The 18,735-nt window shown below is 39.2% G+C and overlaps 1 protein-coding gene across 1 annotated transcript in view; it reads left to right on the top strand.

Moving 5' to 3' along the window:
* The window catches only part of TTN (titin), a 274,368-nt gene that overhangs the window by 182,499 nt on the left and 73,134 nt on the right, over window positions 1-18,735 (top strand). Inside the window, 36 exon segments of the mRNA XM_021075901.1 lie at window positions 91-393; window positions 662-849; window positions 939-1,053; window positions 1,161-1,445; window positions 1,553-1,704; window positions 2,218-2,365; window positions 2,520-2,697; window positions 2,995-3,116; window positions 3,238-3,525; window positions 3,634-3,930; window positions 4,039-4,225; window positions 4,703-4,818; window positions 4,911-5,210; window positions 5,328-5,627; window positions 5,734-5,839; window positions 5,942-6,138; window positions 6,218-6,523; window positions 6,620-6,898; window positions 7,421-7,720; window positions 7,825-8,127; window positions 8,242-8,608; window positions 8,921-9,222; window positions 9,362-9,661; window positions 10,402-10,698; window positions 10,802-11,086; window positions 11,177-11,470; window positions 13,014-13,313; window positions 13,422-13,730; window positions 13,855-14,045; window positions 14,850-15,279; window positions 16,557-16,865; window positions 16,997-17,145; window positions 17,232-17,264; window positions 17,358-17,487; window positions 17,577-17,876; window positions 17,966-18,283. Of these exon segments, the coding sequence (XP_020931560.1) occupies window positions 91-393; window positions 662-849; window positions 939-1,053; window positions 1,161-1,445; window positions 1,553-1,704; window positions 2,218-2,365; window positions 2,520-2,697; window positions 2,995-3,116; window positions 3,238-3,525; window positions 3,634-3,930; window positions 4,039-4,225; window positions 4,703-4,818; window positions 4,911-5,210; window positions 5,328-5,627; window positions 5,734-5,839; window positions 5,942-6,138; window positions 6,218-6,523; window positions 6,620-6,898; window positions 7,421-7,720; window positions 7,825-8,127; window positions 8,242-8,608; window positions 8,921-9,222; window positions 9,362-9,661; window positions 10,402-10,698; window positions 10,802-11,086; window positions 11,177-11,470; window positions 13,014-13,313; window positions 13,422-13,730; window positions 13,855-14,045; window positions 14,850-15,279; window positions 16,557-16,865; window positions 16,997-17,145; window positions 17,232-17,264; window positions 17,358-17,487; window positions 17,577-17,876; window positions 17,966-18,283 (8,784 nt within the window).

Genomic DNA, 18,735 nt, shown 5'->3' with positions numbered 1-18,735 from the left:
AAGTTGTAAAGTAAATTGAAACCTAGCTTATCTTTGCTTTTATCTCTGAGATAACCTAAAGGCCATGTTTTCTTCTGCGATGAAATCCAGATGTTCCAGGGCCTCCTCTGAATGTAGCGATCACAGATGTGAATAGATTTGGTGTCTCACTCACATGGGAACCACCAGAGTATGACGGAGGTGCCGAGATCACAAACTACGTCATTGAATTAAGGGACAAGACCTCTATCAGGTGGGAAACTGCCATGACAGTAAGGGCTGAAGACCTGTCTGCAACTGTCACTGACGTGGTGGAAGGACAGGAGTACAGTTTCCGGGTCAGGGCCCAAAACCGAGTTGGAGTTGGAAAACCAAGTGCAGCCACACCCTTCGTCAAAGTTGCCGATCCAATTGGTAAGCCCATCAAAAAAGGGGGATAATTCTCCATTAAATCTAGAAATGAAGCCTATCCATTAAAATAAATCAAATTAAATAAGTTAATGAAAAGGAAGAACATCAGAAAGATCTGAACAAAATTGTAAAAATCCAGACTATGCCCACTTTTAACCAGTGAATTCAGTAAACTGGCATTTAAATGGGGAGGATAGAAATGATTACAACATTGTCTTAATAAGTTGTTACTGAATTAAATGGTATGCTCCAACTCTTGTTTCCAATGCAGAGAGACCAAGTCCTCCTGTGAACCTAAATTCCTCAGATCAGACTCAGTCATCAGTTCAGCTCACGTGGGAACCTCCCCTGAAAGATGGAGGAAGCCCAATACTGGGCTATATAATTGAACGATGTGAAGAAGGAAAAGATAATTGGATTCGTTGCAATAAGAAACTTGTCCCTGAACTGACTTACAAGGTAGGGCACATGTATCTAAAAACAATAGTCAGTATATGATTATGGACTTAAATTATATGTTTTTTACAAATATTAATTCATCATTTTAGGTTACTGGATTACAAAAGGGAAATAAGTATTTATATCGAGTATCTGCAGAAAATGAAGCTGGTGTTTCAGATCCATCTGAAATCCTTGGTCCTCTAACTGCTGATGATGCATTTGGTAAGTGGACATTTTATTTGTAGATTTGGGAACAGCACCCAGCTACTTTGGGGGTGCCAGGGACTTAAATATAGTACTGGAAACTCATTAATTTTTCTCTTTGGTAGTTGAACCAACAATGGATTTAAGTGCATTTAAAGATGGTCTGGAAGTTATCGTCCCGAACCCAATCAAGATCCTGGTTCCAAGCACAGGCTATCCAAGGCCAACTGCTACCTGGTCTTTTGGAGATAAAGTACTAGAAGCAGGGGACCGTGTGAAAATGAAAACCATATCTGCCTATGCTGAACTTGTCATTTCTCCAAGTGAACGTCCAGACAAGGGCATTTATACACTGAAGTTAGAAAATCCTGTGAAAGGAATTTCTGGAGAAATTGATGTTAATGTAATTGGTAAGGAACTAAACTTTTGTTTTCTAAGGTGATTTGACAGTATTAACTAATAGCTTGGTTTAAGCTATTAGTGATACTGACTTCTGACTGCATTTTTTTTTTTTCAGCTCGCCCAAGTGCACCCAAAGAACTGAAATTTGGTGAGATAACCAAGGATTCGGTACATTTAACTTGGGAACCACCAGATGATGATGGAGGAAGTCCATTAACTGGATATGTTATTGAAAAGCGAGAAGTCAGCCGGAAAACTTGGACCAAAGTGAGTTTTGAGTGGCAGGCAATGCACCACCTCCAGAAAGGAGTGTGGAGGAAATCCCAGTATGCCTGGAAGCCATGCAAAGTTTATAAATTTTTACCTTTACCTTGCCAGAAAAAGTACCTAAAACGTTTTAAAATGTATTGATGCTAAGGCTTCCTGAGGTAGTTCAACCAAGATTTGACAGTAGTACTTCAACAGTTTCACCTTATATTAAGGGTCAAATGTTACATGATTCTTACTTTGTATTTTTCCCTTGTATGAAATTAACATAAGAATAATCCTTAGCATTCAAAACAACTCCCACTTGGTTTTGTTTTTCTTTTTTTTAAATAGGTCTTAGGACCCTTTTAAAATTAATTTTTTAATTGAAATGTACCTGATTTACAATGTTATGTTAATTTCTACTATACAAAAACAACTTCCATTTATAACCCTACTCATGGTAAAAATTTTCTGACTTGGGCCAAGATCTTTTTTGGAACACAACCAATTAATTGTATTGCTTCATTCCAGGTTACAGACTCTGTGACCGACCTAGAATTCACAGTTCCTGATCTTGTTCAAGGAAAAGAATATTTATTTAAAGTCTGTGCTCGTAACAAGTGCGGCCCTGGAGAACCTGCGTATGTCGACGAACCTGTAAATATGTCAGCTCCTGCAAGTGAGTACATTCTTGATGTTTTCTTACCTATTCTCTTGTTACCTGGTTTGGTTTTCAGACGTGGAGTTAAAGTTATGGGGAAAGACACGGGTTGGCAATATGGAGATTTCATAGACGGCCTATCTAAGATGACTCTCTCTTTAAAATGCTATAGCGGTACCTGACCCACCAGAGAATGTTAAATGGAGAGACCGAACAGCCAAGAGCATCTTCCTAACATGGGATCCACCTAAATATGATGGTGGTTCACGCATCAAAGGATATATAGTTGAGAAATGTCCACGTGGTTCTGATCGATGGGTTGCCTGTGGAGAACCAGTTGCAGAAACAAAGTAAGTTTTAAAATGATTTGGCACTCACAAGAGTAAATGTTTACTCTTAACTCACTAAAATGAGCTTCATTTTGGAAAATTTAAAAGTTAAAAAGATTCCCCTGGTGTGCCTGTCTGATTTCTAGAAGTGCTACTAAACTTACCCCTATACACGGTTTTCATTAATTAACATATTGAGGCAATCCAGAATTAAAGGACAGTATTACAACAGGAATATGAATTCTGGAAATATGAATACTCCCCAGGAAAATAGATTTTTTGCACTAAAGTAAAATATCCTATTTTGTTTTCCGACAGAATGGAAGTGACAGGTCTTGAAGAAGGTCAGTGGTATTCCTACCGCGTGAAGGCCTTGAACAGATTAGGTGCTAGCAAGCCAAGCAAACCCACAGATGAAATCCAGGCTGTGGACACACAGGGTACATATTTTTGGGTTTTTGTTTTGTTTTGTTTTTTGTTTGTTTTTGCTTCATCAAGCAGATATCTGACTTTAATTCTGCTCAAACTTGCTGACATCATAAATAATCTTTTCTAATGCAGAGGCTCCAGAAATTTTCCTCGATGTGAAGCTCCTTGCAGGTCTCACTGTAAAAGCAGGCACTAAGATTGAACTTCCTGCCACCGTCACTGGCAAGCCTGAACCTAAAATAACTTGGACGAAGGCAGATATGCTTCTGAAGCAGGACAAAAGGATCACCATAGAAAATGTTCCTAAAAAATCCACAGTGACGATCATTGATAGTAAGCGAAGTGACACAGGCACATACATCATCGAGGCCGTGAACGTCTGTGGTCGGGCCACCGCTGTGGTGGAAGTGAACGTCTTAGGTAAGGGAGGCTCTCCTTTCGAAAACAGGCAAACTCATTCCAGCTACACTCTAAAACAAAACATGATTTAAAAATATTTTTTTTCTGAGTGTGTAATGTCATCCACAGATAAACCCGGACCCCCAGCTGCCTTTGACATCACAGAAGTGACCAATGAGTCGTGTCTGCTAACATGGAACCCACCACGCGATGACGGTGGATCCAAAGTCACAAACTATGTTGTGGAAAGAAGAGCAGCTGATAGTGATTTGTGGCACAAGCTCTCATCAACTGTCAAGGATACAAAGTTCAGGGCAACCAAGTTAACACCTAATAAAGAATACATCTTCAGAGTTGCTGCAGAAAACATGTACGGTGTTGGTGAGCCAGTTCAGGCCACTCCAATAACAGCCAAGTTTCAGTTTGGTAAGTTTTTCATTAAAAAAAAAGAAAAAGGTTGCTTGTATCACACTTTGATTTAGGTGTCATATTTATATATAGGACATTTAACACATATGATTACCTTGTCTGTAGATCCACCTGGACCTCCAACTCGCCTAGAACCCTCTGATATCACTAAAGATGCCGTGACTCTCACATGGTGTGAGCCCGATGATGATGGTGGCAGCCCAATCACTGGCTACTGGGTTGAAAGATTAGATCCTGATACTGATAAATGGGTTAGATGCAATAAGATGCCAATAAAGGACACAACATACAGGTATGCCCAAGCTCTCCATCAAGATGTTAAAACAGCAGTGTATACAAATTTTCATTCTTTAGCATTCCTTTTGAATGTATATGATTATATATTACTATAAAGTTTTTAATTATTTTTGCTTATTTTTTCTATTACCACATAATTTCAAAGATGATATAAACTTCATTGAAGGACACACTTCTTTATTTAGTTTCTTACTATAAAATATCAACTTTCTGAAAGTTCCAAAGTCTTTAGTCCTCCAGTATATTATGACAATGATCATTATTATAGATACTATAATTTGCTTGGTACATTTGACCAAATCTAAAGTGCATGACAGTTAAAAGGCAGTTTTAAATTCATATTGAAAGATTTCCAGCTCAATTTCCAAATCATTTTTTCACAATTTAAATAGATTAGCTGCTTCTTTGTAAAATAAACAGACATTTCTGTTTCTTATCATGGAATTCAACTCATACTTTGTTCCCAATTCAGAGTGAAAGGTCTCACCAATAAGAAAAAATACAGATTCCGTGTGCTGGCTGAAAATCTTGCTGGACCTGGAAAACCAAGCAGATCAACTGAGCCCATCTTAATAAAAGATCCCATAGGTATAATTTATATATTTTCTATGATTATGTTGAAGCTTGTATGAATTCCTTTTGTAACACCTAAATAATGATTTCGTTTTGCTGGCTTGCAGATCCTCCATGGCCTCCTGGAAAACCAATCGTGAAAGATATAGGCAAAACATCATTAATGCTGAATTGGACAAAACCAGAACACGATGGAGGGGCAAAGATCGAGTCTTACATCATTGAAATGCTAAAGACTGGAACAGAGGACTGGGTCCGGGTGGCGGAAGGGGTTCCCACCACTCAGCATTTGCTTCCGGGCCTCATGGAGGGGCAGGAATACTCATTCCGAGTTAGGGCTGTGAACAAGGCTGGGGAAAGTGAACCCAGTGAACCCAGTGACCCTGTGCTTTGCCGGGAGAAGCTATGTAAGTCACTCATGATTAGTTCATCCTTGCTGTCTGATCCCCTAGTGACTACTGGAGAATTTAGTGAAGACTGAATGTTGGACAATAAAAAAATTGAAATGTTTTTTTCCGCTGCAGATCCCCCATCACCACCTCGCTGGCTTGAAGTTATCAATATTACAAAAAATACAGCAGACCTCAAGTGGACAGTTCCTGAGAAAGACGGAGGGTCCCCCATCACAAACTACATTGTGGAAAAGAGAGATGTGAGGCGAAAAGGCTGGCAAACAGTGGACACAACTGTCAAGGACACGAAGTGTACAGTGACCCCGCTGACAGAGGGCTCTTTATATGTGTTCCGAGTTGCTGCTGAAAATGCCATAGGACAAAGTGATTACTGTGAAGTCGAGGACTCCGTCCTGGCCAAAGACACCTTTAGTATGCTCTCTAACTTCATCTTGGTGACACCATCGTGGTGACACCAGTTGTAATGGATTACCATTTTACCTCTGCTTTTTCTAACCACTAAATATTTTGCTTTCAGCCACCCCTGGGCCACCCTATGCTCTGACAGTGGTTGATGTGACGAAACGACATGTTGACCTGAAGTGGGAACCACCGAAAAATGATGGTGGAAGACCCATACAGAGGTAGAATTTTAAATCATTCAATTTTAATTCATTCAAATTTTACATTTGGCTGAAAATACTTAACTTTATTAATGCTAATGAACTGCTTCATTATTTCAACAGATACATCATTGAGAAGAAAGAAAAATTAGGTACTCGTTGGGTGAAAGCCGGAAAGACCGCGGGACCTGACTGTAACTTTAGAGTAACTGATGTCATTGAAGGAACAGAGGTCCAGTTTCAGGTTCGGGCAGAGAATGAAGCTGGAGTTGGTCACCCAAGCGAACCCACTGAAATCCTGACAATTGAAGATCCAACAAGTAAGTAGTGCTGATTATACAAAGGATACTGTCAAGAGCTTGATGATGAGATTGTGTATATGAATATCACTTTTTTCAGGTCCTCCTTCACCTCCCCTTGACCTGCATGTAACTGATGCTGGGAGAAAGCACATTGACATTGCTTGGAAGCCCCCAGAGAAGAATGGTGGAAGTCCTATTATAGGATACCATGTTGAAATGTGTCCAGTAGGCACTGAGAAATGGATGAGAGTTAATTCTCGCCCAATAAAAGACTTGAAATTCAAGGTTGAGGAAGGTGTTGTTCCTGACAAGGAATACGTTCTGAGAGTGAGAGCTGTCAATGCCATTGGTGTCAGCGAGCCATCTGAAATCTCTGAAAACGTGGTTGCCAAAGACCCAGACTGTAAGAACACCATTTCTTTTATAATTAATAAAATGAGCTTTACTCACACATTGCATTTTTAAATACATTTTCCTTTTTTTGGATTTCATCTTACAGGCAAGCCAACAATTGATCTAGAGACTCATGACATTGTCGTCATTGAAGGTGAAAAGTTAAGCATCCCCGTTCCCTTCAGAGCTGTCCCAGTTCCAACCGTTAGCTGGCATAAAGATGGAAAAGAAGTTAAAGCAAGTGACAGATTAACAATGAAGAATGATCACATCTCTGCACACCTCGAAGTTCCCAAGAGTGTCCATGCAGATGCTGGAATTTATACCATTACCCTGGAGAACAAGCTCGGCTCAGCAACTGCCTCAATCAATGTCAAAGTCATAGGTAATCATTCTTTGATGAAACACTAGACATTTCTCACATGTTGCAAAAATTAGTTAACTCTGCAGTGTTAGTGTGTTCATGAGTTGGCCCTTTTTAAACTAAATGTCCTTTCAGATTGTTTCTTCCCATATGAGAAGCAAAGCAATTCTAAAGAGATGAAATTCCTAGTTAAACTCTGATTACACTATTTTACTTCTGTTTTAATTATTTGTATGTGAAGTACTAATTTAAATAAAAGACAGTATACCCAAAGAATGTCTAAATAACCAATATTAATTTATTAATTGTATTTGCATGTTTTCATAGTGTTCTCAACCAGGGGTGTAACATTCTCTGTCCCCTTCCCCTACACACATGGATGGTGTTTAGAAATTGGGTTGGGGGGCATTAGTGCTTGGAAAACAGACTAAGGGGGAGCTCCTGACATTTAGTAGTTGGGAGCCAAGGATGCTAAATGGCCTGCAATGTCCTATGCAGAGAAATAGTATGCTATTAAAATAATGTCAATTTGATTTCTAATAGGCCTACCTGGACCATGCAGAGATCTTAAAGCAAGTGACATCACCAAGAGTTCTTGTAAATTAACCTGGGAACCTCCAGAATATGATGGTGGAAGCCCAATTCTTCATTACGTCCTGGAACGCAGAGAAGCTGGGAGAAGAACATATATACCAGTCATGTCTGGTGAGAACAAACTGTCTTGGACTGTAAAAGATCTCATACCAAATGGTGAATACTTCTTCCGTGTTAAAGCTGTCAACAAGATTGGTGGAGGCGAATATATTGAACTGAAAAACCCAATCATTGCTCAAGATCCAAAGCGTAAGTTTGGGCATGACTATAATACAGCTATGAATTAATATGCATTTTTTTAATTTTAAGAAGATGGGTTTTCCTATAGTAATAGTTCTCTTCTTGTTCTGCAGAGCCCCCTGATCCACCTGTAGATGTGGAGGTTCACAATCCTACAGCTGAGGCAATGACTATTATGTGGAAGCCACCTTTGTATGACGGAGGGAGCAAGATAATGGGTTACATCATAGAGAAGATTGCTAAGGGTGAAGAGAGATGGAAGAGATGCAACGAACACCTGGTACCAGTCCTGACCTACACGGCAAAAGGCCTTGAAGAGGGAAAGGAATACCAGTTCCGTGTGCGAGCAGAAAATGCTGCTGGAATTGGGGAACCTTCTCGGGCCACTCCTCCAACCAAAGCTGTAGATCCTATTGGTAAGTTGTGTTTAAATGGGGTTGCCATTTTCCCACTGTAAAATAAATGAGAATAACCTTTTGTCAGATAATTTCATCAGAACTGAAAACAATGATGGCTCTTAATCATTACAGATGCCCCAAAAGTCATTATGAGAACAAGCCTAGAAGTGAGACGTGGTGATGAAATAGCACTGGATGCAACTATTTCTGGGTCACCTTACCCGACTATTACGTGGCTAAAGGATGAAAAAGTTATCACCCCAGAGGAAATTAAGAAGCGGGTAACACCCCTGGTTAGGAGGAGGAAGGGTGAAGTTCAAGAAGAAGAACCCTTTGTCCTGCCTCTGACAGAGCGTTTGAGCATCGACAACAGTAGAAAAGGAGAATCTCAGCTACGTGTCCGAGATTCTCTCCGACCCGACCACGGCCTGTTTATGATCAAAGTTGAAAATGACCATGGTATCGCCAAAGCGCCTTGTACTGTCAGTGTGCTAGGTAAGTAGGTAAAAACTACACTTTCCAAAGGAAGTTAATGTAAGAGTTTTAGTAAAACACAAAAATAATGAGTTTGGCGGGTAGTTAAAAGGAATGGGAAATAGCATCAGCAAAGTATCTTCGGTTCCATTTTTTTTCCTCCAGGCTACGTGAAAGAAATCAATTGACCTTGTTATTTGTTAGCTAATGTGATACAAAGATGGATGTAGGAAAAACAGAGGTTTATTAAACATTTATTAAACATTAAACATTTACATTTTCTGTTGCAATCATTTCTACACAAATGTGTAACCACTTCTCTCTTTCAAAATATCAGATATACCGGACCACCAATCAACTTTGTATTTGAAGATATTAGAAAGAACTCTGTCGTCTGTAAATGGGAACCACCCCTTGATGATGGTGGCAGTGAAATTATAAACTATACTTTGGAAAAGAAAGACAAGACAAAACCTGACTCAGAGTGGATCATTGTCACTTCAACACTTAGACATTGCAAATATTCAGTGACAAAGCTGATTGAAGGAAAAGAATATCTCTTCCGTGTCAGAGCTGAAAATAGGTTTGGGCCTGGACCACCATGTGTTTCAAAGCCATTTATAGCTAAGGATCCATTTGGTAAGGTTCTTCAGCATCTAAACTTTGCCTTTTTATCATATGTTGGTATATACATTATCACAGCTTGTAAACACGAATCTTTAATACTATACTAAGGGATTAATTCAAATTTGCCTTTTTTTTTTTTTTTTTTGGTCAGAACCACCTGATGCACCTGATAAGCCCATTGTGGAAGAGGTCACCAGCAACAGTATGGTAGTGACATGGAATGAACCAAAAGATAACGGAAGCCCCATCTTGGGTTACTGGCTTGAAAAGCGTGAGGTCAATAGTACACACTGGTCTCGTGTCAACAGAAACCTTCTGAATTCTTTGAAGACCAAGGTGGAAGGCCTATTAGAAGGACTCACCTATGTCTTCAGAGTATGTGCTGAAAATGCAGCTGGACCTGGAAAGTTCAGTCCCCCATCCGATCCCAAAACAGCACATGATCCAATCTGTAAGTAATTCCTTAAAAAGAAAGTGAGGTACAGCGTGGTCACTATAATTAACAGTAGTCTTTTATATGTTAAATTTGTTAAGAGAGTAGATCTTAAGTATTATCAAAAATGCAAATTATGTGAGGGGATGGTAGTGTCAACTATTATTATGTTAATCACTTTACAATACATACATGTATCAAATCATTACATTATATACCTTAAACTTACACATGGCTTATATGTCAATAGTATCACAAAAAAGCTGGAAAAAATGAAACTCAATATTAGTAATGACTACAGTCATAGATTGTTGAGGTCACAATGTAAAATTTTAAACATCTCTATAAAAGTTTCACAAAGCAGTTACTTACCCACATTACATGCCACACACCATGTAAAAAAGATATCAGATAGCATCAGCTACTGCACATCTTATTTTCTGTTTGGGGTTTTTTGTTTCGCTTTTTAGGGCCACACCCACAGCATATGGAGGTTTCCAGGCTAGGGATCGAATTGGAGCTACAGCTGCCAGCCTACACCATAGCCACAACAACGCAGGATCCGAACCATGTCGTGACCTACACCACAGCTCACAGCAATGCCAGATCCTTAACCCACTGAGCGTGGCCAGGGATCGAACCCACAACCTCATGGTTTCTAGTTGGATTTGTTTCCACTGCGCCACAATGGGAACTACAACTATTGTATTTTTTAAACCATCAGTGAGTTTTGATTTATGTGTCTGCATTCATTCCAGCTCCACCTGGACCACCTATCCCAAGGGTCACTGACACAAGTTGCACAACTATCGAACTAGCGTGGGAACCCCCAGCTTTCAATGGTGGTGGGGAAATCATTGGCTACTTTGTGGATAAGCAGCTGGTTGGCACAAATGAATGGTCACGCTGCACAGAGAAAATGATCAAGGCCCGTCAGTATACCGTCAGAGAAATCCGAGAGGGCGCTGATTACAAACTTCGAGTGAGTGCCGTCAATGTGGCCGGTGAAGGACCGCCTGGAGAAACAGAGCCTGTGACTGTGGCTGAACCGCAAGGTACTTAAAAGTTACATGGGTCAGATTATGGGTATTTTCCCAGTATGGGATTTTTCTTTTTTCATCTTTCTTGGGCTAACGTATGACTGTTCTCTTTCCACAGAGCCTCCAAATGTAGAACTAGATGTTTCTGTCAAGGCCGGAATACAGATAATGGCCGGGAAGACTCTCAGAATTCCAGCTGTGGTAACTGGCCGCCCAGTGCCAACAAAAGTGTGGACCATCGAAGAAGGAGAGCTGGATAAAGACCGTGTTATAATAGAGAATGTTGGAACCAAATCTGAACTAATTATCAAGGAGGCATTGAGAAAAGATCATGGCAGATATGTGATTACAGCCACCAATAGCTGTGGTTCCAAATTTGCCGCAGCCCGGGTAGAAGTTTTTGGTAAGGAATGTTCCATGGATGTCCATAGGATTTTTTCCTAAGTGATACTATTTTATTGCATTGATTTTCTGTTGCTGTTTTATTTTTCAGATGTCCCTGGTCCAGTTCTTGACTTAAAACCTGTTGTAACAAACAGAAAGATGTGCCTGCTTAACTGGTCTGATCCAGCAGATGATGGAGGAAGTGAAATCACGGGCTTTATTATTGAAAGAAAAGACGCTAAGATGCATACGTGGAGACAACCAATAGAGACTGAGAGGTCTAAATGTGACATCACAGGTCTCCTTGAGGGACAAGAATATATGTTCCGTGTGATTGCCAAGAACAAGTTTGGCTGTGGCCCTCCTGTTGAAATAGGACCAATTCTTGCAGTTGACCCACTAGGTAAGAGAAGGTCTTATTTATAAAGTAAATACTGATTTATTTTAGTTATACATCATTTGTTTATTGAGCCTTAAGGCTTCAAACTTCCAGTAGTCTCAAGACCTATAGTTGGACCTATAGTAATAAAAAAGGTAAACCAACTAAAAAGTAGCAACTTTAAGAATACCGTATTTTCAGCAACTTTAAAAATACCGTATTTTCTGTAATTTCAGTGTAACTTTTGTACAAAACTGTGCATGGTTTAATGTGCTGAAAAACCTGAATCATTGGAGCTTGGCAATTACCTAAAACTAGTTTAGAAATATTGCATCTTAGTAATAAAATACACTGGAGTAATTAATAGTCTAGTAGTTAGAGAGTTCATTGTTTTTAAAAGATTACAGGACAAATAACTGCCTCAGCATAAATGCTTTAGCCTTCCTTTAGCCCTCAAGTAGTCTTCACACTGGAAGGATATGGAGGCCCCCAAACCAAAAAGAGCCACTAAAGAATAGAACACCAACCAAAAGGAATGTCCTAGACCAGTATGAACAAATAGGAAGCCGTAATATTATGCATGCTGACATCCCATACTAAAAACCACAGTCTCTGAGGATGACCCATTCCCCAAGAGACAAAAGAGTTGTTCTTCCTCCACCACAATCCCACTGAAACAAAATTATCTCCCACTGTGATTTCTCATTTTAAGAATATCTACTACAGCTCAAGTTGGGCCAGAAAGAATAGAACAGAGCTGGGCTTCCACTGCAAAGCTCTGCTTCTGGTTGCAAAAATAGTTAAGAGTGGGCTGGATCTGGTTTCACCATTCAAAGCTGTTTCTTTCTAGCTTGTCCTTTGGGAGACAAAGCTATAGCAGCATTACATAAATTCTTTTTCCATCCCATTTTAAACCCACACTTGAAGCAACATGGTTCAAAGAATGTTTAGCAAACATATCCACTGTCTGTTAACAAGAGAGGAACACTTTGCTCTCCACTGATCATTCAAAGCAAAACCTCGCAGGCAGTCCTCCTATTTCATTAAAACTAGAAGCTGTCTCAGTGACAAAGGTAAAATATCTAAAATGCTAGATATAAAAAAGCATACATGCACTTTGATTTATTTAATTTTTTCGTTTCGTTTCTTTTTTAGTCCCGCACCTGCGGCACATGGAGGTTTCTAGGCTAGGGGTCGAATCAGAGCTAAGCTGCTGGCCTACACCACAGCTCACAGCAATGCCAGATCCTTAACCCACTGAGTGAAGCCAGGAATTGAACCCGAAACCTCATGGTTCCCAGTCGGATTCATTTCCGCTGTGCCATGACAGGAACTCCCACTTTGATTTATTTTTAATCAATCTTGACTACAGAGTTTACTAAGAAAAATTCTGCCTATATGAATGCCTATAATTCTGGTAACTGAGTATTCTGAGGATTTTTAAAGATGGATATAATATTATGCCAAATAGAAAGCTATTTTTCACATAATTAATTTGAATTAAAATGTTATTTTTCACATGAAGATTTATTTCATTCTTGACATTTCAACTTACTTCTGGTTAAAGGTCCTCCAACATCTCCCGAGAGGCTCACGTATACAGAAAGGACCAAGTCCACCATCACCCTTGACTGGAAAGAGCCCCGCAGTAACGGTGGCAGCCCCATCCAAGGCTATATCATTGAAAAACGGCGTCATGACAAACCTGACTTTGAAAGAGTTAACCAGCGACTCTGCCCCACCACATCTTTGCTGGTTGAAGGCCTTGATGAACACCAAATGTATGAGTTCCGTGTCAAGGCTGTCAACGAAATTGGGGAAAGTGAACCATCCCTGCCTCTTAATGTGGTCATACAAGATGATGAAGGTGTGGAATCTGAACATGATAATAATTTTAATGTACTTTATCTCATAGGTTAAGCAGACACCCTTATGATTTTGCTATTTTTTTTTCCTATTACTCTTCTCTTTGCAGTGCCTCCAACTATTAAGTTGCGCTTGGCTGTTCGAGGAGACACCATCAAAGTTAAGGCAGGAGAGCCTGTTCACATCCCTGCAGATGTAACTGGTCTTCCAATGCCTAAGATTGAATGGTCCAAGAATGAAACTGTGATTGAAAAACCCACCGACGCACTCAAGATAACCAAGGAAGAAGTATCCCGAAGTGAGGCAAAGACCGAGCTTAGCATTCCCAAAGCAACCCGGGAGGACAAAGGCACTTACACGGTGACTGCCTCTAATCGCCTCGGCTCAGTGTTCCGAAACGTTCATGTTGAAGTATATGGTAAGTGACATGCTTTCTCATAAAAAAAAAAAAAAAAAAAAAAAAAAGAAAGAAAGAAAGAAGAAGAAATCCGGTGTCTGTTTAAGGATTGCCCTCTCAATCTCCTCTGTTGGTTCCTTTTCAGATCGTCCATCCCCACCAAGAAATCTTGCTGTTACTGACATTAAAGCTGAGTCTTGCTACTTGACATGGGATGCCCCTCTGGACAATGGTGGCAGTGAAATCACCCATTATGTCATTGACAAACGCGACGCAAGTAGGAAGAAAGCCGAATGGGAGGAAGTCACCAACACTGCTGTAGAGAGGAGATACGGGGTAAACTCTTCTAATTATTTTTTTATGTGCATTTAAAAGGGCATGACTCCGAATTAACCCCATTCTAGAATAACCTTGGAATTTAATGATTAAACTCAAAATCACACACAAAAAGCTTTAGTATAGTTTTTAACACCATGCACATAAGGCCACCTAGTAAATACTATTTGAAATTAAAATTCTCTTTTACTTGAGAGATCCAATTTACACGTTGTCATTTTATTTTTTTTATATTACTCAGTGAATTTATTACATTTATAGTTGTACAATGATCTCCACAACCCAATTTTGTAGCATTTCCATCCCAAACCCCAGCGTATCCCTCCACCCCCCAACCTGTCTCATTTGGAAACCATAAGTTTTTCAAAGTCTGTGAGTCAGTATCTCTTCTGCTAAGAAGTTCATTGTGTTCTTTTTTCATATTCCGCATGTGAGTGATAGCATTTGATGTTGGTGTCTCATTGTCTGACTGACTTCACTTAGCATGATAATTTCTAAGTTCATCCATGTTGCTCAAATGCCATTCTTTCTTTCCTTTTAATGGCTGAGTAACATTCCATTGTGTATATGGACCACATCTTCTTGATCCACTCCTCTGTCGATGGACATTTAGGTTGTTTCCATGTCTTGGCTATTGTATATAGTACACTGTGATTTTAAAAGGCTTTCTCCATGTTTGAGTGTATATGTTTAAGATAATAGATTTATTTCTTTTTATAGTCTTCCCTGCCAAAATAACTTGAATTTAAAACAAGTGAAAATCAATATAAGTTTTTAAGAGATTATCATTCCTCTGATTTCTAGATCTGGAAACTTATCCCCAATGGTCAGTATGAGTTCCGAGTTAGAGCAGTGAATAAATATGGAACAAGTGATGAATGCAAATCAGATAAAGTGGTCATTCAAGATCCTTACCGCCCTCCTGGACCTCCGGGAAAACCAAAAGTTCTGGAGCGCACCAAAGGGTCAATGCTGGTGAGCTGGACTCCTCCTTTGGACAACGGTGGCTCTCCAATTACTGGCTACTGGCTGGAGAAGAGAGAAGAAGGAGGTGCCTACTGGTCACGTGTTAGCCGAGCACCAATAACCAAAGTGGGATTGAAGGGCGTGGAATTTAATGTTCCCCGTTTGATCGAAGGTGTTAAATACCAGTTCAGAGCGATGGCAATAAATGCTGCAGGAGTTGGCCCTCCCAGTGAGCCATCAGACCCAGCTGTTGCAGGAGATCCCATATGTAAGTATGCTTCCACTCCTGGAATTTAGCAAGGGCAAAGCCACTAAATGAATAATTCTACTCTTAAATTTCTTGTATTTTATATGCCAAATTATTTTACTTATTAAAATGAAAAGTTTCATATGTAGACTATCAGAAGTATATATGTATATGTGTATACACATATACATACATTATGCACATGTCTAATTCATATATATACATGTATACATCACATACATACAAAAATTTGTATTTTTTAAACTCTTAGATTAAACCTAGTATTATATGAGGAATGACAATAATAAAGACCCTGGATATGAGCTTCTTCCCATACCTTAAATAAACCTCTATCTCATTAATTAGATACTGTGGAAATTATTTCCCTCACTAAACAGAACCTTCAGTAAGAGTCCAAGAAAAAGAAAAATGTTTAATTTTCAATAACATTTACTGAACAAAGAGATAAGATTTTCAAGCATATCTGTGAGGTTAAATAAAAGAAAAAATTCTGAGAAATCTATAAGATGATCAGTTCAAAAACTAAAATATCAAAGTCTTTATGATTGATTTCATTTGCTATTTAAATATCTGATTAGATTCTCTCTGGAAAAAAATCTAGCTACTTGTTAAAAAGACTTAGAATATAAGTTCTGTATGGAGCATATATATAAAATGAATTGGGCATTCATTCCTTCATTCTACGAGCTAGTATTAAACATACGCTATGTGCAAGGAGCTGTCCTAAGCACCAAAGAGGAAAGAATTACAGTTAAAAAGATGAAAACAGTAAAGGAATTTCCACAAATGTAAATCACTGCCAGAAATGTAATGGATTCTTATGTGATTACGGGCAGAGTCAATGTCTACAATAAAGAGCGTTAAGATTATTTTGTGTTCAAAGTTTTACCAGCTAATCATGAAATAATTTTTTTAATTTTAATTTTATGGTGAGTTACCTTAAAATAATTTTTAGTAGAAAATATTGCAGAACCTCTTCAAAGTAATCTCAGAAGTAAAATAGCTTTCCCCAATTGTGTGTAAATAGAATATAGACCTATCTAATCAGAAGCCTTTCTAAGTCCAGTTAGTTGTTTGCTTTCTTTTGTTTCAGCATTAATGCTAAATGAAAATAGACTATCTCATATTTCTCTAGAAGGTCATTTATTCTTTTGGCATTCCCATTTCACTAGATTAATAAAATAGGGTCATGTATAGTGAAACATTCTTATGGTATATAAATCTAGCATCCCATCAGCTTCAAATTTTGAGTTTTTTTTTTTTTTCTCTCTTATTAGATCCACCGGGGCCACCTTCTCGCCCAGAGGTCAAAGATAAGACAAAGTCAAGCATCTCACTGGCATGGAAGCCTCCAGCCAAAGATGGTGGCAGTCCAATCAAAGGATACATTGTAGAAATGCAAGAAGAAGGCACCACTGACTGGAAAAGCGTGAATGAACCAGACAAACTCCTAACTACCTGTGAATGTGTGGTGCCTAATTTGAAAGAACTCAAGAAGTACAGATTCAGAGTGAAAGCTGTCAATGAAGCTGGTGAATCTGAACCCAGTGATACAACTGGAGAGATCCCTGCCACTGATGTTCAAGGTACTGTTCCATAACCCATTTATGTGTTCATCTTTTGGTCTTATCATGAGATTGATTCATTTATGAGGCTTGTCAATGACTTTTTTGAAAAAGTTGAGTTAAATCCTGTTGTATTATCCATGGTCTTACAGAGGTACCAGAAGTTTTCATTGACATTGGCGCACAAGACTGTCTGGTTTGTCAAGCTGGCACACAGATTAGGATTCCTGCTGTCATCAAGGGACGCCCAACACCAAAATCATCTTGGGAATTTGATGGAAAGGCAAAGAAGGCAGTGAAGGTAAGAAAATTCTAATTCTCTGCATCTCTCATTGAATCACTCTAAGACATATTTACACTATTACTTACTACCTTCTTTTCTAATAGGATGGAGTTCATGATATACCTGAAGATGCACAGGTAAGGAAAGAAAACTGAAATGATTCAGAATCTGATTCACTTCAATAGTGCTATTATTTCATTCAATGTATGACTACTACTTTTTTTGTACAGCTGGAGACAGCTGAAAACTCATCAGTAATTATTATTCCGGAGTGTAAACGATCTCACTCAGGCAAATACAGCATCACAGCCAAGAATAAAGCAGGACAAAAGACTGCAAATTGCAGAGTTAAAGTCATGGGTAAGGAAGACTTTAAAAGTTATTATGGGATAAGAACAAATTATTTTAGGCAAAGCACCACTGTTTATACTGTGATCTGCATCCAACAGATGTACCAGGGCCACCCAAAGACCTGAAAGTCAGTGACATCACAAGGGGTAGTTGCAGACTTACATGGAAGATGCCAGATGATGATGGAGGAGACAGGATCAAAGGCTATGTTATCGAGAAGAGGACTATTGATGGAAAAGCTTGGACTAAAGTCACTCCCAACTGTGGAAGCACCTCATTTGTAGTCCCTGACCTCATCTCCGAACAGGAATATTTCTTCCGCGTACGGGCAGAAAACCGCTTTGGTGTTGGTCCACCTGCGGAAACCATTCAGCGGACCACTGCCAGAGATCCAATATGTAAGTTTTTAAATCTAAGATTAAAATAGCTTCCCTAACTTGAAATACGTTATTATAAACAATCATTAATACTTCCTTTATTTTTAAAGATCCTCCTGATCCCCCCATTAAACTCAAGATTGGCCTTGTAACAAAGAACACAGTACACCTGTCATGGAAACCCCCAAAGAATGATGGCGGCTCCCCTGTCACTCACTATATTGTTGAGTGCCTTGCGTGGGATCCTACTGGGACAAAGAAAGAAGCATGGAAACAGTGCAATAAGCGTGATGTGGAAGATCTGCAATTTACCGTTGAAGACCTTGTAGAGGGTGGTGAATACGAATTCAGAGTCAAAGCTGTCAACGCTGCAGGAGTCAGCAGACCTTCAGCCACTGTTGGCCCTGTGACTGTCAAAGACCAGACCTGTAAGTACCAACATATTACCAGAGAACATCCTCTGTGTAAATGCCTTTCTCTATACACAAGAAGAGTCCAAAATTAAAAGAGATGTATCTGTACATCAGGAAGCTACCATGGCTTGAGTCTGGACATGGGCACGATACCCACTCATGCCCTCAACTTCCACAGAATTATCATATTCCCTTACATATTATCTTTCCCTTACTGAAAGAAGACAATGTTTGGAATTCTATTGATCCAGTTTTCTCCATGGCAAGCTGTTTCACTTACCAGAAGTTAAATCAGTTCCTCTGCATGTTCCTCAAAAGGGACAGAAAGGAATCAGTTATTTGCTTAGCCACTACTAAGATCCACTTATCTTCACATTAAGTTTCTCAAATAGAGAAAAAGAAACTTGCTTATATATCATCACAGCCATGAATAATCTGGGGACAGCATCAAAGGAAATGACACTGAA

Source organism: Sus scrofa, chromosome 15 (assembly GCF_000003025.6).
Source record: "Sus scrofa isolate TJ Tabasco breed Duroc chromosome 15, Sscrofa11.1, whole genome shotgun sequence".
Classification (NCBI taxonomy): domain Eukaryota; kingdom Metazoa; phylum Chordata; class Mammalia; order Artiodactyla; family Suidae; genus Sus; species Sus scrofa.
The sequence above is the reverse complement of the archived record's forward strand: the minus strand, read 5'-3'. Positions and strand labels throughout refer to the sequence as shown.